General features: G+C 38.9%; 2 protein-coding genes across 7 annotated transcripts in view; both read right to left on the reverse strand.

The window, feature by feature from the left end:
- The window catches only part of NEXN (nexilin F-actin binding protein), a 46,679-nt gene extending 31,592 nt beyond the window's left edge, over window positions 1-15,087 (reverse strand). For 2 of the 4 annotated variants that reach the window (XM_057715463.1, XM_057715454.1), the window contains exon 1: window positions 14,914-14,930. The gene's annotated coding sequence lies outside the window, so the exon portion shown is untranslated. Of the gene's footprint in view, window positions 1-14,909 lie in introns of all 4 variants that reach the window. The other 2 variants (XM_057715473.1, XM_057715483.1) reach the window with 2 other exon arrangements.
- A 6,573-nt stretch (window positions 15,088-21,660) lies between these two features.
- Window positions 21,661-26,635, reverse strand: part of MIGA1 (mitoguardin 1) — an 86,075-nt gene continuing 81,100 nt past the window's right edge. For all 3 annotated transcript variants that reach the window (XM_057715621.1, XM_057715604.1, XM_057715612.1), the window contains exon 16: window positions 21,661-25,521. In XM_057715621.1, the coding sequence (XP_057571604.1) occupies window positions 25,303-25,521 (219 nt within the window). In that variant the 3' untranslated portion in view covers window positions 21,661-25,302. The remainder of the gene's footprint in view (window positions 25,522-26,635) is intronic.

The raw sequence follows: 26,635 nt of genomic DNA on the forward strand, positions 1-26,635 counted from the left end.
GTAGGATTATAGATAATTTTTAATAGGCATGACTGCCTGGTAGAAACAACAGCCTCTTTCCATTGCTAACTCAGTTGTCTTTCTGTGTTAAACCAGAGTTAAAGGTATAAATTTGACTACATTTGGTTTATTAACTTCACAGGAAAGAACTCTGTTCCACAGTCATTGATTGTATTGTCTTATCTAAATCCACTATCTCACTAATACATCCTTTGATCACAATATGAATAATTTATGATGATAATAACCCAAGCTAATATTTATTGAGCCTTTACTACGTGCCAGGTAATGTGCCAACTGGTTAACATTATTTCATTTTTTTCCCACAATTACCCTTTAAAGTACACACTTATGAAACCCTCTCTCAAAACACTTTCCAAGCTCAGTAATTTAAAATTTCTTAAAATATTAATATGAACAATGTATCGGAGTTTATCTAATAGGATTTGAAGTCTTACGGATATTGTTACAGAAAACTGAGACTTAGAAACCTCAAGTAACTTGCCAAAGACCACACGACTAATGAGTGGTAGACAATAGATGGAAACAGGCAGTGTGACTACTGAGTCTGCATTCTTACCCATTGTATTATGCTGATGCCAAGAAAGCAGCACAACTGTTTTATATGGTGGGGATGAGGGGAATACCAGCCAGCTTATAAGCTTTTGCCTACTGTATAATCAACAGAGCCTTTAATCCAATTATTTGAGAACCACAATTCTGAGCAGTAGAAATATGTTGGAAGCTAAAAAGAGATGATTAATAGTATTCTCTAAATTTAGAGCATCTGTAATCTTTAGCTGGCAACTGGCAGCAGAACATGGTGCTGGGTAAGTGAGAAATAGGTATTTTGCCCAATATGAGCGGCACAGAGTCTTTATTTAAGTAGTTTATTTCCTTTTAAAGTGATACATGCTAGCAGTTATTCTCTTAGAATTATTTGGAGTTAAGCAGACCACAGAATGAGGTTATTAAACGATTTCCGGGTACTGAATGAAATGCTGCTATCTCAGCTGGTTGTGGTTTAGAATTCATTTAGTAAACTCATTCACGTGTGATGAAGTGAGGGCCTGTTTGGTCTCTGATTTTTAAAGTGCCCAAGTCAGCGACATACAAGCAGCACTCCTATTGCTGTAACTAATGATGGAGAAGACTCCAGTAACAACATTCACATGTATGTCCTTCTCTTCTGTAAGGAACGTACTGATATATATAGCTCATCATTCTGCTAAACTGCCCAGAGTACAAAAGGCTTCTGAATTTCTTGGAACATTATTTAACAGTGTACTCCTAGGGTAACCAAATTCACTTTTGTTTAGTGACTGTGAGAATTTTGGTTTTACAAAGCCTTCTTAAAATATTGACTGACTTCAACAAAGTCATGACAAGGACTCTGTGAAATGTTTAAAAATTAGTTGAATGTCACACATTTGAATGAATCTCAGCACTAAATCATAAACCCATCAAGGAAATTCCTGTGAAAGGGAGTCAGAGATAGTAAACTTTAGTCAAGGAATGGAGCCATAATGCTCTCTAAACTGTCACTGAATATGTTTCAGTTTCCTTAAATCCTCTCCTCTCTGTCTCCTAGTATCCTCTCTCCATCCTTACTCCACAATGTCCTAAATACTCATGCTCATCCTGCCAGAAGGGCACTGTCATCTTCAACTCTGCCCAAACTACCTCCTTCTCTTCTACCAGCCAACTAGGGACCACGCTGTGGACCAAGCTGCTCAATATGTACCAATAAATGATCATACTTACATGTGGTGGAATGTGTATTATGAAATTAAACTTTCAGAACAAATGACATACACAGGTTCAATCTTGTCATAACTTTTCATAAACCTTCTTTCATACAGAAATTTACAAACCTGTGTTTGTGTTGTTTTTTTTTTTTTTGGCACACAGGCTTAGTTGCTCCGCAGCATGTGGGATCTTCCTGGAGCTGGGATCAAACCCGTGACCTCTGCATTGGCAGGCAGATTCTTAACCACTGAGCCACCTAGGAAGCCCAAACCTGTGTATTTTTTAATTTGATAAAAGATTCACAAAAATATAATTTGAAGTCTTCCAAAATATTCTCCTAGAACTTTTGCTGCTTAAGGACCTTGGTAGAATTCAAAATTATAAATACATCCTAATGATAATTTCTCAGTTAACTGCTGATTTTTCAAACACATTAAGACAACGATGGTGGGAATTCCCTGGTGGTCCAATGATTAGGACTCGGCACTTTCACTGCCATGGACACAGGTTCAATCCCTGGTCAGGGAATTAAGATCTCATAAGCTGTGCAGCATGGCCAAAATAAAAACAAAAGACAATGATGGTGGAAGCAGTACTGCAGCTAAAGCCAGAAAACTTGGATGAGGTCATTTATTAGATGTATGGTCCTGGGCAAGCCAGTTAACTTCTATGAACTTCAGTTTTACATATAAATTAGGTATAATAATACTTTTCTCATTATATTGTCAAATAAAATGGACAGTTCCCACCTTCAGAACCTCTTTGCTACATCTGACACTCTCGGTCACTCCTTCATTCTTGAAATCCTTCTCACGTGGCTCACGACACCATCTCTCTCCCTTTTCCTTCATGTCTCTGACCATTCTTTCTCGGCTCCTATGAGGGCTTCTTTGCCTCGCTACACTTCTTCGGTGTTGTTTGCCCTCACGTTTCAGTTTTTGCACTCTTCTTCTCACTCTACACTTTTTCTTCAGTGAGTTAATACACTCTGGTTGTTTACATTACCTCTCTGGTCTCATCCCTCTCCATCACTCCTGCCCACTCTATCACCCGTGCTGGGATACTGGCACACCCGTGCCTTTACACAGCTAGCTCCCTCAGCTTGATGGTCTACTCATTCTCTTATTCTCTTAGCTAACTCCTACTCATTCTTTAGTTCTCTAGATAAACTGTCACTTTTTCCCAAGAAGCCTTCCCTGACTCCACGAAACTGGGTTAGATGCTTCTCCTGTGTGTGTTTCTGTAGCACCCGCATACTTACCCTAATTGTGGCATTTACCACAATGTATGGTAATAAAGCACTTTCTGGACCACCCCCTCTACCAAAAAAAGAGCTTTTTGAGAGTAGAGAATGTATTTTATACACCACTGTATCCATAGTATTTAGCCTGTGCCTAGTATATAGAAGACATATATAATAACTGTTTACTGAATAAGTGAATCCTTCCAACTTCAAGAGGAAGCACTTTATAAACAGTTAAGGATTGCTGGGATATAATGTATGACTCTCATGATTATCATTATGCAGGAACACAATATAAATAGAACACACTATTCATTACACAAATATTTATTAAGCATCTATTATGCGCCAGGCACTCTGCCGGGAACTGAAAAATGCAGCACTGATTAGACAGATGCTCTCACTATTTTCACGTTCTTAACAGTCTCTTGGCCAAAACTCTGAACAAAAGCCTTGGAACAGGATGTTTAATGGTCCAGTCTGCTTTGCTATATGTAGACACAGGTACAGTTCTAACGTCAACTGTACTTGATACAGAATTGAAAGGCAGCACACACCATACCCCAACCTTCCCATTAGACGCCTACAGTCAGTGACTTCCATTCTCAGTCCACATTTTGCACTTCTCTTACTTCCACCCAGACTTTCATGTGTACATCTCATAGACTTTATCCTCTTTTCCCACAATACAGAGGATTGGGTCCTTTCTAGCTCCATGCCTGTTAAATAATGATTTATAATTTAAAATAAATCCCAAAAGCCATCATTGAAAGGTTTCCAATATTCATGTAGTAATCATCAAAACTGAGAAGTGTAAAAGATTCCATTCCTTTGACTCAACTTTTATTCCCTTAATAAACTGTCTATACTACATTTTAAAATCTGCTATTGAAGATTTACAAAGATTTTCAAATTAATCTTTTGGAAACATATTCTCAAATTTCAAATATCCATTCAATCTTTGATCATTTCCTCCCACTTTCATGCTTTTTACATATATTATTAGTCAACATTTTACCTACTAGTCTATAAACTCATAAGGAATTTGCTGCTTTATTTAGCACAGAGGTCCCAGGCCCTCATTCAATTTCCCATGATCCTTACTAGAAACACTCATATATACTTATTGTTCATGTGGATCACTACCGTTTGGATTAATAAACTTACATGAGAAGCCATAAAATTCAAAGTATTCACTTCAATAGTTTTCTCTCCTTTAGAACGCTGATAAACATCTTTGAATTATTAAAAGTTTTCAATAGGTACCAGAATCCAATGTGGTGAGGACATAAAGTTACCTCAGTTGCTACAGGAAAGCTTTTTAATGTAATCTCTTCGAAATTCTTAACTGGTACATATTATAATGATTTTAAGCACACATTACATATTAGTAAAGTGAGGTTTTAAAAGTTCCAGAGTAACTACTAGCTGTGGTTCTTTTGATTTCTAGTAAGGTAACAGCTTGCCATTCTTTCTACCTTCATCAGCTCGGCCACTGCCTTCTCTACTGCTCTGTGCTCCTTAACTCTAGTCCATCACTCCAGCTCTGAGGATATTATCTGCACAGTGCATCATGCACCGGAACTGAAATTCTCACCTGGGCTTCTTAGGTCCTTTTGCAGGTTCCCTTAGCCTCTCTGATTTACCTTGTCTCCTCCCATTCCTTCAACCTCCCACCTTGACGAATACATTCAATACCTGTTTCCACCTCAAAGAGAATTCTTAAGCCGCTTCTTTACCAATGAAGTATTTCCCCAAACTAACAGTAAATAGAAATGGTGATTTTCAGCACTTCACCCTAAGCATGGATTTTTTTTTCCTTTAGTCTCTGACATCTCAAAATGTGCTTAGATTTTCTAGATATATCTAGATTTTCTGGCTTATATATATCTCACACATATTTAAATTCTTTATACTAAACATCTCAGATGTATCAGTCTATTCTATCTCCTTTATTTAACTTTTTATTATTTCAGGCGTATATAAAATTAGAGAGACTAATATAATAAACCTTCATATACCCACCACAAAGCTTCAACAATTATCCGCTTTTTTCCATTATCTTCAACAACACAAAGTCTGTTTCATTTACTTTGTCCAATACTATTTCAGCATAACGCACAAGTACTTTATAGATGCTTTAAACCCTACTCCAACTGCACCCACCATTTTTTAGGCACTACACAGTACATCCTCCTAGCCCCTCAGAATTATGTCCAGAATCTAACCCAATAACTCTTGCCTTTTATTTGGGAAGATTTGAAAGTAATCACTCAAAGAAAATTGGCAAGTTCTCACTTGATGAAGTCACTAATAAAATGCAGTTATGTACGTCAATAAAATGTAAGAATCTTTTTAAAGTTATAATACATTAGAGGAAAGACCTGGTGTCTCTATACTAAATAAAGAAGTGTGGAAACTAACAACTGAATCCCTATTATGTGTCGTATACTAAACGGTTTGTATGTTATTTCATAAATTTAGAGGTGATGAGTATGATAGAACTAGGAATAAATGGGAAATGAAGAAATTAGCTAAAATGAATAAATATGTATTAATTAATTCAACAAACATTTATTAAACATCTTTCTACAATGTGCTAGACAGTTATAAGGCACTACATATACAAAGATGAATATAAAATAAAATATCTCTTTTCATGGAGCTCACAGACCACATGGGATGAAAGATAATTATCAAAAAAATATAAAAAGGCCTAATGTCTGGGCCTATTATTGAAGAGCCCAGAAAGCTTTTGTTTATATAGATTATATCTACAGATATTTAATGTATTGAAAATTAAAACAGAATTTTCAAATACATACTTATTAAGTCATTTGAAATAATAACAAGCACATTATATATCAACAAATACATTTTATGAAAAAACTATATTTTCCAAAATAAAAATAATTAGAAAAGTGACATTGTTTTACATTTCTGCACATCTTTTTAATATCTGACTTAATAAAAACAGACATATTCTCATATCTGCTTCTGCAGTCAAACTCTTGTGATATGTTGTTTTGACTGACGTATATAAAGAAAATATGGCCTCATAGAGATATGCTGTTAGAAAAGGAAGGACCTCGTGAGTCCTTGAAGGGTCCTGGGGACTCCCAAGGATTCTAAAACCAGAATTATTCTGAGATTTGCTGAATTATAGGAAAAAACATTCTATCAAATCACATCAGTTCTCACTCTAAAAAGAAAGTAGTTAGACTGAGCACTTCAATAACCTAAATGCCAAAGGATTTTACATCTGGAATCTCACAGACTTTTCTTAATCTAGTATTAAGTGACTTCTGTCTGAGCAGGCAGATGTAATGTCTTTAGCCACCTTAAAGGGGCAGCAGCAACACAACAATTTTTCTAAGCATCTAAGATCTCAGGCAAGCCAACTGAATTGTTACCAAGAACAAGACAGAACACTGACCAAAGGATAAGGTTAAACATGTGGTTCATCAGCAAAAGTTTTCTCATAATAAAGAGATGATAAGAGGATTTAATAATGCCATTAATAAAGCATATTAAGTATTCATGTTAAATGAAGACAACTAAGTATCCATCACAGGTTTCAGAGGGCATACTGCAATATTACTACAGCCTTGATTAAGACGCTGAAGGACAAATAGGATTTTACAAAGTAGAAAAGAGAGTAAGGGCATCCAGGCAAAAGAAGCAACATGAACAAAAACACCAATGCCTGACAGCCCCCTGCAAATCTGGGGTACTATGAGTTGTCCAGAGAATCTATGGTAAAACTGGAAAGACAGACTGGGCGCAGAATGGGAAGGTTTTAGAGATGGAATTGACAAGACACAGTGACCCATTCATTCATTTATTTAACAAGTATTTATTAAGCTGCTACTATATGCCGGGGACAATCCTAGGCTTTGGAGAGAAGAAAGTGAACCAAAAGAGAAAGTCCCTTCCTCCAAGGAAGGGGGCTGTATGGGGGGCATTACTGTAAGAATTTTGACGAATTAAATTTGGAGGGTAGAGGTGAGGAGAGGAATATTGTCAAGAATTAGTTCAAGGTTTTTAGTTTGAAGAATGGGTGGACAGGGTTACCATTAAAAGCATGTTTAAGGGGTAAAAAAATGAGTTGTTTTGAACAGGTTATGCTACCTGTCAGAATTACATTTGGGGTCTGGTTATACATGTACTAAGAACTCTGAATTCTTAGAGCTCATTCGCTAAAGACCTTAAAGATCAATTACTCCAACTCATCCATTTATTATATAAAAAAACGGGAGGCGCAGAAAGATTCAGTGACCAATCCAAGGTTGCAAACTGTTCAGTAGCAGAACAAGGAACTAGACTCCAACTTTCTTGGCCTCTAGTCAACTACTCATTTCACTCTATCATTCTCTATTTTTACCTAAAAGTACATGAAATATATATATATGAATTGTATATATGTAAGCATATACAATATACTAATATTGGTATCAATTGGCATAGTAATTAACAAGATAGACTTCAGGAAAATGACTTAATAGCCTGATAATATATGTTTCAAAAATAGTGTAGGACTTCCTAGGTGGCCTAGTGGTTAAGAATCTGCCTGCCAATGCAAGGGACACGGGTTCGAGCCCTGCCCTGGGAAGATTCCACGTGCCACAGAACAACTAAACCCGTGTGCCACAACTCTTGAGCCTGTGCTCTAGAGCCCGTGAGCCACAACTATTGAGCCCATGTGCCACAACTATTGAAGCCCACGCACCTAGGGCCCGTGCTCCACAACAAAAGAAGCCATTACAATGAGGAGCCTGCGCACCACAATGAAGAGTAGCCCCCACTCGCAGCAACTAGAGAAAGCCCATGTGCAGCAACGAAGACCCAATGCAGCCAATAAATAAATTAAATAAATAAATTTATAAAAAAAAAAAAAAAAAATAGTGTATACTTTTGAGCTGTTATAAAGTAATTTCCAGGTTGAATATTAATGTATAAAGCTCAAGCTGTGAAAGAATATGTAAGTCTCATAGTACAACAGTGAGTCAAAAATTATCTGATACGAAGCGAGGGAGTAGCACAGACATATATATACTACCAACTATAAAACAGATAGCCAGTGGGAAGTTGTTGTATAACAAAGGGAGTTCAACTTGAGGATGGAAGATGCCTTAGAGGACTGGGAGGGGGAGGATGGGGGGGGAGCCAAGGGAGGGTGGGGGGGGAGTCGAGGGAGGGTGGGGGGGGAGTCGAGGGAGGGAGGGAATACGGGGATATGTGTATAAAAACAGATGATTGAACTTGGTGTACCCCCCCCAAAAAAAATAAATAAATAAATAAATAAAATTTAAAAAAATTATCTGCACTCGCTGTAAAATTTATTTTAATTAACTTTTAGAAAAGACAAATACATCATTTTGCAACATAAGCTTGCTTTTCAATACACTTTGTCCATCTGTCAACAACCTTTCGTATCCCCTCATTAAAAAATGTTTTAGGCTGGGCTGCTTGCAAGCCACAAATTCACTACTTCACTTCATCAGAAGTGAATCTTCATCCCTGTAGGGCTGCTTTTAGGGGACCAAAAAGGTGAAAGTCCGATGGAGCAAGGTCAGGACTATAGGGAGGATGCTTTAACACCTCAAAATGAAGTGGGTTTTTTTTTATTATAAATTTATGTATTTATTTATTGCTAAATTGGGTCTTCATTGCTGCACATGGGCTTTCTCTAGTTGCGGTGAGAGGGGGCTACTCTTCGTTGTGGTGCGCAGGCTTCTCATTGCGGTGGCTTCTCTTGTTGCAGAGCATGGGCTCTGGGCACACGGGCTTCAGTAGTTGTGGCACATGGGCTTAGTTGCTCCGTGGCATGTGGGATCTTCCTGGCCCAGGGATCGAATCCATGTCCCCTGCATTGGCAGGCAGATTCTTAACCACTGTGCCACAAGGGAAGCCCTAAAACGAAGTTTTTGCAGAGTGTTGACAGTGTGGGCAGAAGTGTGCAGACGTTGCACACCCTCAGACCACAAAAAACGAATCACTGCACGCTGCTCTTCTTTCATGCAAATCACAAGCAGGGCATCCATTTTTGCTTGCACCACAGTTACAAATGAACTGATGAAACACGTTCACATCTGCACAGCAGTGACTGGTGAGACAGTAGCCTTGAATAGAAAGTGCTGATAAGACAGTGTGGCCAACAGAAGTATTAATATAACTGTAGTGCGGATAATTTTTGACTCACCCTTGTAGAATATATTAAGTATAACAGATCATCTTAAAATATGCATGCTAACGTTCCTTTTCTAGAATTTCATTGGACCTTTGTTTGACCTCTAAATTTTCTAAATTTAATTACTTTACTTGACTTTTTTAGATATGCAATTAAAATATTTCGATAGCAAATAATGCAGGAATCAAGAAAAGAATTTTAAATCACAGCTATCTATCATTTACAATAACTGTGTCATTGTGTTAATGTATTATTTCCTTTCTCAAGGAGGACAGAATTGTCAAGAAAGTGACAGCTTTAAATCTGCAGTTCATTAAACTCAAGTAAATTCTTTGTCTCAACTTTTAAGAACGTTTTAGACGGGACACTAACCTATATACTAGAAATAAATGTAAAAACCTACCTCTTTACAGACTTTGGAACAAAGAATATTGTTTTAATCTTCAGAAAATGTGAGCCTAAATTTTTATCATTTTGTATTTGTACAAGAAATATAAACTTGAATATTATGTAACCTTACTACATTTAATGAAGGTTGTAACCTTATACTTATATATTATATAAGTATATATTATATTATGGGGACTTCCTAGGTGGTGCAGTGGTAAAGAATCTGCCTGCCAATGCAGGGGACATGGGTTCAATCCCTGCTCCAGAAAGATCCCATGTGCCACGGAGCTCAGCCCGTGCGCCACAGCTATTGAGCCTGCGCTCTAGAGCCTGTGAGCCACAACTACTGAGCCCATGTGTTAAAACTACTGAAGCCCGCACACCTAGAGCCCATGCTCTGCAACAAGAGAAGCCACCGCAATGAGGAGCCTGCACACCACAATGAAGAGTAGCCCCAGCTCGCAGCAACTAGAGAAAGCCCGTGTGCAGCAATGAAAACCCAACACAGCCAATAAATAAATTAATTAATTAAAAAACATATTATGAAACACCATAAATCTCATTACAGTTCAAAAATATGAAACCAGATCCTATTTTACCTATTTAAAATAGTTAAATTTTTTTTTTCTACCAATATACAATTCCTCACTGATAACCAAGAATCTTATTTTCAACCTGCCTTGACATTCTTCTGTATTAATACATAATACTTTGCACTCACATGACTGTATATAATATTTTTCAAAGAGCATTCACCATACTAGGGTCCCTGAAAGGTAAGAACTGTGCTCTACTCAGTTCTTTACCTTTAGTGTCTCACATAACAACCAGGACACAGTACAAACTCAATTCATATTTGAGCTGGTGGATGAATAACCAAGAGATAGCAGGAAAACTGTATGATCCAAAATCAGCCCATGCAAAACTTATGAATTATAGCTATCAAAAGAGGGCTGATGATGAGGATGCATGAATGAATGCATGAAGGAATGAACAAATAAAATTATAGAAAGTGAAATAAAACGGAGTGAGTTTACATTAAACTAGATATCATGAAAAACCAAAAACTTGGACCTTCAGGATGTTGGCTTCCCAAGCAAATGGATGTGGTAATTTCTGGAGGAGAATGGGCCTCCTTATCCTCTCTTCAAGTGGAAGATGGCTTTTCAATGAAGGACAGAGCTGGGAATGGGAAGACCCAGGGCTCTGGCTCCAAACAAGTGGGTGGGACGTTGATGCAGAAGAATAGTAGTTAATTCCACTTTATGACCAATGTCTAAGGGTCACAAAAACTCTCCTGAACACTTCTAAGATGGGGAAGGAGTAGAATTATTTAAGAGTTCCTAGGAAAGATTTCTTTCCCAGAGATATCTCCCCTATGCTTTCTAAAATCCCACCAGTTAAAATACTTTGTTTTAGTTCTCAATACATTGTTCCTTTCAGCTCAATTGACACTGGCAATTAATGGTAATGAAAGTTAATCTATATGCAGTTTATTGTATGTCAATTATATCTCAATAAAAATTCTTTAAAAAAAAGTGAATCTCTCCTTCCCATTCCCATGATTAGATTATTGAAGACAAGGATTGCTAACCAAAATATATCTACAACATTTAAAGTCCAGGTTCTTAATGCCAAGTCCAGCAGACTTTCCATCATATCTTGGCTTCAGAACTGCCCTAATACTTAGATCAGGGGCCTGTATATTCAAGTGTCTATGGTTAGGTAATGTAAGTTAATGTTATGTAGAATAATTGACAGATAATGTAAATGAGTGATGACTAGTTGTCAAACAATATGGGATGATAGAGACTATGTCAAAAGGAGACTGTGTGTTCTGCCTGAGGACACAGCCACTACTTAGTTCCCGGGTATTCTTGCTATGCAGAAATGTGGACCCAGTTTTGCCAAGATTTTCCAATTTTTCAAGAGAGGGTGAAAATCCATATTTTAATATAAAATGTACAATTTTTAAGCATATCTGTGGCTGAAAGTGGTTTTTTGGCTCCCAATTTCTGGCCCCTGATCTAAATTAACAAGCAGCATTGAGAAAATGCAAAGGGACAAAGGGGAGGCCTATTTCGGCCAGAAAGAAGGAGGCAGAGGGGCTTCCCTGGTGAAGCAGTGGTTAAGAATCCGCCCGCCAATGCAGGGGACACGGGTTTGATCCCTGGTCTGGGAAGATACCACATGCTGCGGGGAGCAACTAAGCCGGTGCACCACAACTACCGAGCCTGCGCTCTAGAGCCCGTGACTCACAACTACTGAGCCCATGTGCTGCAACTACTGAAGCCCACGTTCCTAGAGCCTGTGCTCTGCAACGAGAGAGGGCCACTACAATGAGAAGCCCGTGCACCACAATGAAGAGCAGTAGCCCCCACTTGCTGCAACTAGAGAAATTCCATGGGCAGCAACGAAGACCCAACACAGCCAAATAAATAAATCTTTAAAAGAAAAAAAAAAGAGAGGGAGGCAGAGTCAAAGGGGAGGAAATGGCAGGAAAGAGGCACAGAAAGGAAGGTGGAAGTCAGTTTCACCAACCTAAAAACCTGGCCTAGGGACCCCAAACTGTCTTCTAATCTGAGAACAGAAAGGAAGAGATGACAAAAGGGAAAAAAAGGAGGGGAAAGGAGAAAAAGAACCAAGTATTGAACACTTACTAGATGGCAGATACTGCATCAGATGCTTTCACATATGTACCTTCACTGAGATATGGCAATGCAAGAAAAAACCATCCTATTCATGGGGAAAAGAGGGAACTTTATCAAAAGACTAGCAGTTTATGTGTCAGATGATGAGAGCTCCCTTTTCGGTTTCCCACAATTTTTAACCATAAATATAATATCGCTGTACTAACTTTATCATAAAAAACAAATCTGACTGAAAGTTAAATACGTTGGATTTCTGGGTAAAAATCCACCCATCCTAGAGTGTAGGAAGTATACTACCATAAGTCAAGCCAAACTAGGCATTGAGTATTTAAAAAGAAAAAGAAAATATAACAACTCCAAGTATATATAAATATGTAATCTTGCAATTATAAAACCAGAAAAAAGAGAACATGAAAGAAACTATACAGGTGATGTAGACCACAGATCGATTAAATAAGAACAGAAATATGTGAAATTGCGAAGAATGTTGTAGGTCATTTTCCTTCTTAATTATAAAGTCGACTACTAAGATGTTTTATGTGTGTGGCCTACACACCGTACACAATGTACTGTCCTCTCTTCCATAAAAACTTTCAGACATCTGCCCATCTGTTACATACTTTTCTACATTTACTACATTGTTTTCTTTCTTTTAGGCATGTATTTTTATTTAAACAATACTTTTATTTGCCTTTAGGGTGTTTCAAAGATAACAGTAGGGTGTTTTTTTTTTCTTAAATGAAGTAGTACCTCATTTCCAGCCACTTGGGTTCTAAGCAATCTAAGTTTCCAATTAATCTCTTCCAAATATAAATATCCAGTTTTCATTCTGTTCACAAATGAAACCCTAACCCAAATACCTCAAATGTAATTTCAGGGAAAAATACTGCTCAAAAACCTAGATAATGCATTCCTTCCCTGATGCTAAATATAGTCATCTCAAGATGACATACATTTTGACAATGATCAGTCATACCAAATTTTCAAAAATAGCAGATTCCATTTTCAGGTAAGCATAAAAAAATGCTATTCACTACATTTCAGCTTAAAAGGGATTTAAAAGTGTGACTTTCATGAAAATGGAATTACATCAATAATGTAACAATGTAAACTGGATTTAAACAAATTTTGTTGTGGTTTTTGCTTAGGGCTCTTTAAGGGAGTCATTGCAGATAAAATACAGAACTGCTCACATTTTTCTTTAAAATATTCCCATCCAAAATATAAAATATCTTCAAAAATAGGGGGCTAATAGCTGTGAGAAAGAATCTTACTTAACTACATTAAATAATCAAAGTTCGTTTATACTAAACATACCTCCCCCCAAAACAAACAAAAAGAACAAAAAAACCCCAAAAAACCCTGTCCTTCAACTTGATTAATTATGCACTTTTCCACCCTATGAGACTTCAAAACTCAAAAGAATTTCACAGACTTATGTGTATTCTGAGTTTTCTCATGGCAGCAATTTAACCTGTAATAGGATTAGGGGGGAAATAATGTGGTTCACTCAATGACGGATGACTAAGATGGTATAAATACTTAAGTTTATTTAATCATGCTACCCAACACATAGCTATGTTGTGACTCGAAGGCCAATGGGCCCATACATGAATTCATTAACAAAATTTAGCTGGTGAATGATGCTCCCGCTGCTTTGCTCATGGAACTAATTTCTTTCTTACTATGACTTACTTCTTCTCTCTACCTGCCTCCTGTCCAAGGACAGACATTTTGTTAGGACATATCCTTATGCTATTTTTATCTTGTTCTCATTCTATCCTCCCTTTCTCTCTCCTTCTCTCTCTTCCCCCCACCCCTCTTTCCAACTCTCTTTGTTCGCATTATGAACCTTAAATAAATATGAAATGAAAATCTTGAAGCCGCTGCAATACTCAACTAACCTCTGCACTTGGTTATTTTCTTGACAAACGCCATGAGTAATACATTTTTAGCTCTGCAGAGCGTTTCATAGTTTACAAACCGTTGGAATGGCTCGGCGTTTTCAAAAAGCATATAGACAAGGGAGGTCTCGAGAGGTGAATACATCATTCACTCCAACTTCCAACTCTAGTTGCACAGCTCCCAACATCCGACCTCGGACACAATCGCGAAAAACTAGCTTGGAGGGAGGGGGCAGAGGATGGGCTGTTAAATCACATCTCACTCCCCGACCTCCACAGGGACCGATAAGAAATGATCTCTCTTAAAAACAACAGGCACTGCCGGCGGAGATGGAGACCGCGCCGGGGGCACGTGGTGGGGGAGACGACACGGCACTTTACCTGCCGGGACCCCTCGGATAGAGCAAGGGGACCGGCAGCCGCCGCACTCCCGGAGGGTTCCCTCCCTGCAGGAACGAGAAAGCCCCCGAAACTGCACAGACAGGGCGCAAGCCGCGCCGAAGCTGCGGAGCCGGGCAAGGCAATCGCGGCCAGAAGCCCGAGGCCGGCGACCGTGGAGGGACGGCCAGGCCGACCCCGGTCCGCCCTCCGCCGAGCCCGCGGCTGCGGCTGAGGGGCCCGCTCCCTCGCGCCGGCGGACCGGCGTGTCGCCGCGGCTGGATGGAGCCCGGCCTGGAGCCGGGGCGCTCGTCCCCGCAGCCCCCGCCCGCCGCCCCGGGGGAGCCGACGGCTCCGGCTGCGTCTCCGCCGCCCCCGCCCCACGTCCCCCCGACTCCTCTCACCCGCCTCGAGCCGGCGACACGCGGAGGTCCGGGGTGCGCGCGGGGAGGCTGTGCGCGTCGGGCACCGAGGTGTGGGCAGGGGTCCGGGCGCTCCGGTCGGCGCCGCCGCTCCAGCCGCTACGAGCCCTTTGGCCGCCGCCGCCGCCGCCGGCTCCAGCAGCAAGTTTCCATAAAAGTCCTGGTGCGCAGCCTGTTCCCGCATTCCAGGCGGGCCCAGCGCCGGCTGCAGCTGTTCCAAAACACGAGGCCAGTTCCCCAACCCCCCGCCTCCGCCGTATCGCCCGGAGAGGGGTGGAGAGTCCTGGATGGAGGAAGGCGGGCGAGGGGGGCGGCGGCTGCCAACTTTCCGCCGGGACTGCCGGTCGCCCGGCTCTGGATCCCGGAGCTGACCCCCTCCCCGCGGGTCTGCCTCCACCTCCCGGCGGAGTCCGGGGAAGGGAGGCTGCCTCCCCTGTGGGGCACGAGTGCTACTGGAATGGGATTCAGAAACAGGCTGCAGCTGCCTCCCCTCTACCCACAGCCGGTTTGCGCTGGGGCCCAGTTGTCAGCTGGTCCACCAGTCCTGGTGTCGAAGAAGCCAAACCGCTACCTTATCTTCATCCAAAGCGTTGACCCTCGACCAACTTTCCCTTTATTGTTGAGAGCAGAGGGCGGCAGACCGAGGACCACTTCATCTGTCTGTTGCTCTCCTCTTCTTGGTTCTGGTCTTTACCTCCAAAGAGAATGGCTGATAGAGAAAAGTGGAGGACCGTAGGGAGGAGGGGAGAAGGAGGCATAAAAATAAAGAATATTTATATAACATTCCAATTTTCCTTAATAGAAGGCAAATCATCTCTGGTCTTTCTAAACCTACGTTAAGACATTTTGTGAATATTAGCACCACAGAACTTTTCAATCTGGACCACCAGCCTGTCAATTAAACCCATCAGACAAATTAAAACCTGAAATACTCATCCAGCGGGGACATTCTCTCCTGCTGGGTGGGGAAGATCTTCAATTCTTCACTACACGCATAAAATGAACAAAAATTTAATGAATGAGTGAATGAATTAACAAAATTGAACTAGGATCCACACAGATAAACTAGGGCCAACCACCTCAAACTTCCAGTCCTGGGCAGAGAGTGGTGCTCAGATTATATTTTCAGGGATGTTGAAAAGGCCTTCTGGTTTGCTCTGTTTTCTTTTCTTTAAAAAAAATTATTTATTTATTTATTTATTTAGGCTGTGCTGGGTCTTAGTTGCGGCATTCAGGATCTTCATTGTGGCATGTATAATCTTCGTCGCAGCACATGGGATATAGTTCCCAGACCAGGGATCCAACCTGGGCCCCCTGCATTGGGAGAACGGAGTCTTACCCACTGAACCACCAGGGAAATCCCAGGCCTTCTGGTCACAACTAATAACCTTCCTTCTCCACCCCATCCTCATACACTATTTACTCAGGATGGCAACTCTTTTAAGAGGAAGAGAGCTGTTTATTCTTCAATTAGAGAAAAGTTTTAGATTGGTAATTAAATTTACTCTAATACAGATGAGAGTGGCCTGGATGATCTAGCTTGCTCCCTTGCTCCCTTCAAAACACCATGACCCTGACCTTCTTCAGTTCATGGAATTTTCGTGGTCATTCTGGCTGCAGACCCTGTGCATAAGGGGGTCCCCCTGCATGAAATTCTCTTTCCCCAGACTCTTCACCTACCTAACTTCAGCATATGCTTTTGCTGTCTGCTTATACGTTGCCTTCTCAGAGAAGACTTCCTTTTACCCTGTATCAGCCCCCCATTATAAATTCTCATTCCACCCTTTTCCTCCCTACACTTCCCAATTTATAATTACACATTTATATTTATGACTTTAAAGAAGTGAGTAGAAACTCTCTTAACTGATCCATTCAACAGATTCACCAGGTACAACAAAGCTCTTCATTCTTCCTATAAACTCTGCTAGCTATCCACACCTTGCAAGGCCTACCTCTCTTCCCCCCTCAATTCATCATTCATTCATTCATTCATTCAACAAATATTCAGTTCTAGATACTTAGGATACAGCAGTCACAAAACAAATAAAAAGCCCTGACATCATGGTGCCGGGATCAACTCGGCGACTCGAGGTGAGTGACGGGTGCCGCAAGCTTGAAGAACACACAGACATAGACTGAAGAGAAAGATGGGACCAGGGGACTCAAGACCTCTAGGATCAAGAGCCTCGCTGATTGATCCCACCTTGCTTTTATTGAGTTCTCAGCATAGCCTAAGGGTCTAACACTCCCAGGTTAATCCCATAAACAATCAAAGGCCTCACATGACTGGGGGCAATGATCTTTGTTTGCCTCCTGGGTCCTGATTTGAGCTGGGCGTGGAGAGCAAAGCAGCCCTGGGGGCAGGAGACCTCTCTCAAAAGGATTAAGGGTCTGTGCCCCACCCGTGTTGGCCCCTCTGCGACTGTGCCTGTCTTAGGTTGTTCCTCCCTTGAGGAATCTTACCCGTCTCTGGCTAACCAGTCATCCTCCAGGGCCAAACACGGTGATATAAGGAAGGCTCTATGCACCACCCCTGTTGGCTCCTCTGCGGCTGTGCCTGTCTTAGGTTGTTCCTCCTCTGAGGAATCTTACCCGTCTTTGGCTAACCAGCCATCCCTCAGGACCAAACAGGGTGATATTAGTCTCCACGCCCCGCACCCTCAGCTCCTCCACTGCTCAAGCAGGACATTCTGAATCCCATCGCTCGGCCCACATACTTCAACGTTTTCAATGTTTCAAAAAGGTTCCAGAATGTCTTCCCACATCATGGGACATACATTCTAGTGGAAGATGCAGACAATAAGCAAATAAACAACTAAGTGATAAGCAATACAGATAAACCAGAGCGGAAAAATAAGGAATGCTGGGAACGGAGTGGGTGCACATAGATAGAGTTTAGAGAAAGCCTCATATGAGAAAAATCTTGAGGAAAGTGAGGCACCGAGCTATGTAAATATCTGGAGATATCTGGGAGAAGAGTGGTCCAGAAGGAGGTGCAAAGGCCCCAGGAAGGATCCTATCTGACACGTTCTGGGAAGATCAAGAACACTTGGGTGCATGAAGCTGACTAGGCAAAGAATGAAGTAATACCAAGTGGAGCGGGGCAGGTGACAGACTGAGAAACCTTTTTTACATCGTGAGGGCTTTGGCTTTTACTCTGAGTAAGATGGGTGGCCACTGGTGGATTGTGAACAAAGCAGTGACATGACCTGACATATTTTTAACATGTTCAGTCTGGCTGGTATGCTGCAAATACACTAAATGAAGTAGGGACACCAATTAGGAGGCTTCCAAAATAATCAGAAGGACAGGTAATGGGAGTTTGGACCAAAGTGATAGTTCTGAAGGTAGTGAGAAATGCTTGGCTTTTTTTTTTTTTTTTTTTTTGGTACTTTTTAAAAAGTGCAAGTGGTAGCATTTTGGTAACAGATTGAGTGTGAGATGTGAAGAAAAGAAGTTGGCCTGAGGAACTGGAAAAACGGAGCTGTCATTTACTGGGATGAGAAAGACTGGGAGGAGGTTTAGGCAGGTGTGGTCAGGAGCTCCGTTTTGGACATGCTAAGTTTGAGAAGACTATTAGAAATCCAAGATTTGCTGATTTGAGTAAACATTCCTTGTATATTTATCATGAATCAATTGGATTTGTTCTTAGACTTGATTATATCAAGTTGCATGTTATACAAATTACATAAACATTACAAAAAGGAAGAAACACAAAAGCAAAACTAGAGTTACAGTATTTATAAAAGCTAAGGTGAATGAAGACTTCAAGGCAAAGAGCTTTCAAAAATTATCATCAAACTAGGTGTGGGGAAGACAAATGTAAACAATTGGGTAGAAAATTATGTAAACCTAGGGGGCACTCATTGCTTTCCATGTAAATTTTCTCACCTTTAAAAGTAAGGGAGGGGGCTTCCCTAGTGGTACAGTGGCTAAGAATCTGCCTGCCAATGCAGGAGACACAGATTCAAGCTCTGGTCTGGGAAGATCCCACACGCTGCAGTGCTACTAAGCCCGTGCACCACAACTACTGAGCCCACATGCTGCAACTACTGAATCCTTTGAGCCTAGAGCCCACAAGCCAAACTACTGAGCCCACATGCTGCAACTACTGGAGCCCTCGAGCCTAGAGCCCATGCTCTGCAACGAGAAGCCACCACAATGAGCAGCCCGCACACTGCAACAAAGAGCAGCCCCTGCTCTCTGCAACTAGAGAAAGCCCACACGCAGCAAGGAAGACCCAACGCAGCCAATAAATAAATAAATAAATGGGGGGGGGGAGTAAGGGAGGGACTTCCCTGGTGGTTCAGTGGTAAAGAATCCACCTTCCAATGCAGGGGATGCAGTTCGATCCCTGCTCAGGGAACTAAGATCCCACATACCAAGGGGCAACTAAGCCCATGCACCACAGTTACTGAGCTCGGGCACCTCAAATAGAGAGCCTGCATGCTGCAAACTACAAAGCCCACGTGCTCTGGAGCCCAGGTGCCACAGCTAGAGAGAGAAAACCCACATGCCACAGCTAGAGAAAAGCCTATGCGCCACAGCTAGAGAGCCTGCAATGGAAGATCCCACATGCCTCAACGAAGATCCTGCGTGCCACAACTAAGACCCGACGCAGTCAAAAATAAATAAATAAGTAAATAAAAAATAAATATTTTTTAAAAAGTAAGGGAAACTGGAAATCCCAGATGATGATTTAGAGGTATGGTTTATGCAACAGACATCTCAGAATACCAAACAGATCCATACTCCAAGTAAAGGCCTTGACCCTACATCAAAAGATTGGCCCGAGAATGTGCACATTTTCATTTAAAATTAAAATGTCTGTATTAATAAACTGTCTATATACCATTTATTATGATTTCCTGGTATGATATCCAGCCAGCAAGATAACCCCAAATGACCCCGCCTCCTAGTCTTTCCGCCCTTGTGTAATCTCTTCCCACACTGTGTCAGGGTTGGTCTGTGTGACTAATAGAATATGGCACAAGTGATGGCATGTCCCTTTCAAGTCTAGGTTATAAAAGATACTGTGTCTTTTGCCTTGATATCTCTTGGATTACTCACTCAGGAAAGCCAGCTGCTATATTTTAAAGATACTAGGGCAGCTCTGGTAAAAAAAAAAGCCCATGTGGCAGGGACCTAAAGCCCCCTGACAACACCCACGTGAGTGAGCAAATCTTGGAAGCAAATCTTCCAGCCCTAGTCAAACCTTCAGATGACTGCAGTCTCAGGACAGACCCTAAGCCTGGACCACTGGAATCAGCCATTCCTAAATTCCCAACCCTCAGAAACTATGGGAGATAATGTTCGTTGTTCAAGGTTGCTAAATTTGGGGATAATTTTTTATGCAGCAGTAGATAACAAATGCACCTGCTTTAACCTACTTAAAAAAAAAATTATCCATCTGCTACCACATTAAGCACTCAGTCCTTTTTAAAATAGTCCCTGGGCCTATTCTCTCACAGAGTGTTATTAAAAGAATTTGCAAAATTCTAGAAGTCACATATTTCAGGTGCTTTCAAATGTCAAAGTTCTTCTCTATACTTAAGTATTATGGTATTACTTCAAACAGCAAATTATAAAAGTTCTATAATTCCCTATATATAAGTATACTTTGTGAAAGGCTTTTGTGACACACATAAGAGACAGTTAAAAGCAAAACGTTGAGGTGGTATTTGATATACCAGTTACCTTGCTGTGGCTTTTAACTAAAGAATAAAAAGCATCATAAAAGGAAGGTCTGCTTTTTTTTTTTTTTTTTTTCTGTACTGGAATTCAGTCCTTTCCTGCCCAAACGATAAAGGTTACTTAAGGGTTTTCACTGTTGAAAGGTAGAAAAAACAAAAAAAGAACCTCATCAGACAAAAAAGCCATGCAGCCTGATCAAAGATGTCAGTAGCTTGAGGAGAGAAAGAGATTAAAGGAGAAGAAGTGGCAGGGTAAAGTATTACAGAATACAGAGTGTAGGAAGAAACACTACATAAAAAAATAGAAGTCAAAAGCAGTACGAGAACAGTAAGAAAGACACCTGGAAAAACCAAGTGAGTTTATAATGATTTCCAGCAAAGCCTTACAAAGAGTGCAACAACAGGACACTGAAACTCTTGTAGAGAAGTATTTTAAACAAACATAAAAATTCAGAGAGATAGGTTTAAAGTGCAAAATATTAAGTTCATGCAGCAGGGTCAAAGAGGACGGCATGAGACAACAGGAGGATGGCAGATGACAAAGAAAACAGAGGATGAGACTGAGACATGGATCTAGCTTCCCCTTCCAGCTCGAACCCTATACCCTTGCTAGGAAAAAGTTTAACTCATGTTTGTATGGTTTGTTTATTAACTAATATACTTAAGTTTATGTTTAATAGTCTACAAATGTAACTATATACATTTATCTATACTGCACATGTTTAATTATTCTAAAATAAACCTCTTCATTAAAAGTCCCAAATCAAGAATACTATTTTTATAACCAGATAAACGCTTCTCACCACCCAGTGTCTTCAGTGGTATCCAGGCAGCATCCCTCTCCTTGACTAAAAGTATCTGAATTCTTACCAAGAAGTGGTGGGCAAGGGGCATGTCTGAATAGGGAAGGATGCATGTACATCAATATGATACATTTATATTGTGTTTGATGGCAATTTTAACGGAAACTTTAAATCATTAATAAAAAACCACAAGTAGTTTGCCTTTATTCATCACAAAACTGTTTTCTCTCCCAGTTAGTACATAAAGAAAACATACTTTCACACTTGATTTCAGTACTTCTGCAGTGTTCTGTATTCTCCATGCCTGTATATGTGGTTCTATGGAGACTGAAAGCTCCCATAGGGTAGGTAGAGTCTGCTGAGACAAGTGTGACCTTGCAAACATCTATAAGCATTGTATAAAATATTCAATACATCAGCAAGATGTACCATCACTTTTTTATTTGGCAGTGGTAGAAACACATCCATGTTACAGTGTTTATTTTAGCTAAGGAGCCAGTGCTATTTTTTTCTGCTACTGTAGTGTTTCACTTTTACATAAATTAACAAGTGCAGTCCTTACATTTAGGAAACAGACACATTTACTGATATCAGCCAAGTAAAGCTAATACATGGTTGTTCTCAAACTAAGCAAAACAATAACATAATATAATCATTAGGAGCAAACAAAGGATGCCCTTATTTCTATTAATTACAGATTATATAAATTCTTAAGTCTCACATACAGAGATATTCCTAAATTTGATTAATTCAAGCAAAAAAAAAAAAGACTTTAATTCAGCTTAATTCTTACAATCACTTTGAAATGTATATTCCAAATAATTTCCTAATATGTGTTCATATTAAAAGCAAATTATATTATAAACATAATGGAAAATTTCTAATTATGAAAGGTCACAGACAAGCATGTTAAATGTTACTTTGGTGTTCCTATCTCATAGGTTTAAAGGAATGATAAACTAAAGAATTCTTTTGTAATGCAAATAATCACTCTAAGGTAATCATTTAAGTGGAAAATATTACATCTTAAGGCAAGAAAAAGTTTGTAAATATTTTTTATAAACTCAGTTAATTCAACAAATTAACAGAATCATAATAAATGGATGCAAACAAAAAATACTTCTTTATGAGAAGGAAAAAGTTCTTTGAAGCTGACTATAACAGTATGAAAAGCTTGCCTTCTTTTTAAAAAGAATCTCATTTTGACATTTAATAAACATATCACAATCCTTCAAGAAGAAATAAGTAGCTTTTTAGTTGCACAAAGATGTATAGAAACCAAAATAGAAAAAAAAATTATCAAATATAAATCCCCTGAACACTTAACTTTTTTCTTCCCAGAAAATAGGAGGAAAAAAAAAATCCATTTTCTCATGATTAATTCAAGGTCCTCTTATAATTTACATAGGGAAGCAGATGGTAGAACTCACATGGCAAAGGCAATTTTCTGCTAATACTACCATAAGTAAGTGTTAAACAGGGTTTTAACACTTATCCTAAAAGGCTCTAGACTAGTTCACTTACTTTTTATTTTTTAAACATTGCTTTATGTTTAACCCAATTTCAAGGCAAACTGAAATTGGAACATATGTCTTACACTTCAGCGGTCAGAAACATTTTTAAGAGATGTTTCTTTAGAAAGGTCAAGTTTTTTCCCTTATAATAGAGGGTTTTTTCTATACCTATTACCCTGAAAGTCTATTTGGTCATTCCTGTCTCTTGCGTCAAAGGCCAAAAAGAAAGCATCTTACTAAGGTAGTAGCTTCTGAACTGACCAGAAACTAATCAACCTCAAGCAATGAATCTGACAAATCAACCTCTTAAATATGGGCAATTTCTTTTTTTTTTAAGGTGAAGTGTAAAAGAGAAAAAAACACCTTCTGGAAAGCCATTCATCTTATCTGATGAAATAGATTCCCCAGAGTTGTTTCATGTATACTAGCAGCATTATTAAATAGTGCAATTCTTCAAAATAGATGTCAAACAATATCTTCCTCAAATAAAAAAGTAATTAAGTTTACTTATAACTTTGTTTATAAAACCACAGCTTAAAACATTCAGCCCCCCCCCCAAAAAAAAAATTCAGCCCCCCAAACAGGAAAATTAACATAAGTAATAACTACCCTGCTTACACAATAATGGGAATGCATGTGTGTGCACACGTGTGTATGTGTGTGAATCATTCAAGGCCACTGATTCATCAACAAGAAACCAAAACACAGGATATAAATTAAAAAGTGAAATATTACATAATGGAATTTTTAGCTTTGAGCCATCTAAAGATACTCCTCCATCAGTAATAAGAATTATGAACAGCCAAGTGTTAAATTAAGAATATACATAAGAAAAGTCAAGGAGCTATCTACTCAAAAATATCAGAGCAATGTTTCATATTGTTACACATTATAGAACACAGGACGTGCAAACAGCATAAAGATTCTGAATCTCCTATTTTGTAATTAATATTACATAAATGTGGCACATACATAAACTTAAAACCTTAAAATATTATGCTTCTTTCCCCTTTTTTCATTTTCTATTCATTAATTAGAAACTAGGCACTTTAATCTAAAAATGCATTTAAAAAAAATATATTTCAGATCCTTCTGGATAACTCACTCCTAAAATGAATAAAGCCCACTTTAGGAGCAAAATCAACAAATCGAATCCATTGTTATACTGAGCCAGCCACTCTAAATAAGTGGTATATGATTTACACACAAAATTAATACAACTCTGAAAGTATCTAATATACTCTGAAGAACCTTATTCATATGAACAACCCATTTAATTGTGTATTTATCATAAAGGACAGGAAATATACTTCCATACCATTAAAAATACTTTGTTCTATATTCATGGGGTAAAAACCTTCTTTAAGACCTCCCTAAGATTCAAAGTATCAATGAATATTTTAAAAATACGGGCATAATATGACAAATTCTCATTGTACTAAGTTCTCTGTGGAAATAACTAAAAGCCAGTTTTGTAGAAGCAGAAAGAAGAAATGATTTTACTGTATCAAGATTAATACCCTAGGATATTGAGAGATAGTCTTAAAACTACATGGGAAAAATTTTAATTGCCTGTCAGTTAATAAATATTATATTTTTAATCAATATTCCATTCATTCAAGGGAAATGCTCTAATCTATACCAAGATAAAGAAAATTTCTTCAGTTTCTCTATCGTAACATAGGACTAACATTAATATATTTTGGAAACTTCAGTAAATCTAATATAAACTTGTAACTTGTAAACTTCTCAGTGGCAATTCATTTAAATATTTTATAATGATACTCAGTCATTACAATTTCTTTGATTCAAATACTTAAGCAAATGCACAAGCAATAACGTAAGTAGTACCTATTAAACACCACTAGTGCCTAGACTTGATTAAACAACGAACAATTTTACAATTAAAAACACAATTCCAGGCAAGTTAAATTTGTTGACACTAGGAGTAATATATTCTTGCATGTGTGGGGCATAAAAGTCTTAGCTAAAGTATATATCTTCAAGGTGCAAAGCATAAAAACAAAGCTTTTGAGAAAGAAACTGGACATTTCAGACAGCTTCAAGACAACAAATCAATTAACTCCCGAGTACTGGTTTCAATTCAAGCAATATTTCTGTAAAATATACAACATTTCACAACGATTATCACCTAAAGATTGTAAAAAAACACTTTGGATACACTACACAGGGATTCTATGACAGAACTTCCGTGTAAGTACAGTACAATCACTCATTCTTTACTATGAGTTTTTTCCCCCTCCCTGAGTCCATACCCACCAATTCTGTGTAATATATGTTTCAAAATCAATAGTTACCTTAAAATATTTCATAGCACACTTAAATTGTCTGATTTTTATGGTACTTATTGCACTTTGGCTTCTAGTAGGCCACTGGGCATAACATGACTGTGACTACTTATACAGCTACTTGTATGCCTCAGCGCATCGGCTCCAAGATAGGCCATTAACAGCTCAGTGCGGCGGATAAGTAACTGCATGAGGTCTTCAGCCAAAGTCTCTATACTGGAATAGCGCACCTTCTCGAAATCAAAAATGTCTTTGAGAAAGAACAGAACTTGATTCTGGAAAATGAACACAAGACAAATTGGCACTTAGTAGACCACAATTATATTAAACCTAAACAGTTACGAACACTGTAACAAACACTGAATTAGGGGTGAGTCCCACTATTAACTTCATATCTCACTGGAAAAGGAACCTTGAACAAGTGATTAAACCTTTTGGGAGGGTCTCATTTTCTTTTTCTGTAAAATGAGGGATAATTACTCCTTGTCATTTTTACTATTCAGGGCTGATGTAATGATCAAAAACAAACAAACAAATAACAAACAAAAAGAACCAAAAAACTCTGTTTAACTATAAGGGGCTACTATTAGTCCTTTCCCAATAACTGAAGTTTTCAGTGTTACCTATGAGCACTGGTACCACTTTAAGACAAGAGTAAACTATTTCCAATAACTATAACATATAAATTTCAAATGTATATTTTTCTGTACCAAAAAAAAACTTGACACGTGAAAAATAAAAACAATTTCAGATCTCAAATCAGTGGAAGATCATGAAGGATATTTCATTTCAGTAATTTAATATTTACGATGACATCATTTTAAGCAACTTGTATTAGGACTCAGGTTTTTATGCTATGATGGAAAGAAAAGTAATTCCAAAGAACAAAAAAGCCAGGAATATTTCATTTCTATCCTATAGAAATCAAATGCTAAGAAGTACTATGAAGGCACACTTCATAGATTTCACTGGATTTTACAATATATCTGGAAGGGTGGTTGGCAATCCACCTTTCCGGTCCTCCCATTTTACGAAGAGAAAGAAGACAAAGCATGATTTGCCCACAGTCAGAGTGCTCATTAATGGCAGACTTAATTCCCAGTTCAAACTTTTCCCTCTAAATACTTAACCTTACACTTGCGAGGTCAAGTAAAGTCATCAAAAATTAATGAGTTTTCAATGACAGTAAAAAAAAAAAAACATGTCCTAAACCATTTATATAAATGCTATATTAATAGCACATAAACAAAATAATTTAATTTTTTAAACAAAGGGTCTAGAGAAACATCCAAATTTTCAAACATCAAAAACTTTCAAATTCATACTTGATTATGTTTACTTTTATTTGTTCCTTGAAACTCAGCCTAAATTCAAGACTATTAAATAGTG

Source organism: Hippopotamus amphibius, chromosome 1 (assembly GCF_030028045.1).
Source record: "Hippopotamus amphibius kiboko isolate mHipAmp2 chromosome 1, mHipAmp2.hap2, whole genome shotgun sequence".
In the NCBI taxonomy this organism is placed as follows: domain Eukaryota; kingdom Metazoa; phylum Chordata; class Mammalia; order Artiodactyla; family Hippopotamidae; genus Hippopotamus; species Hippopotamus amphibius.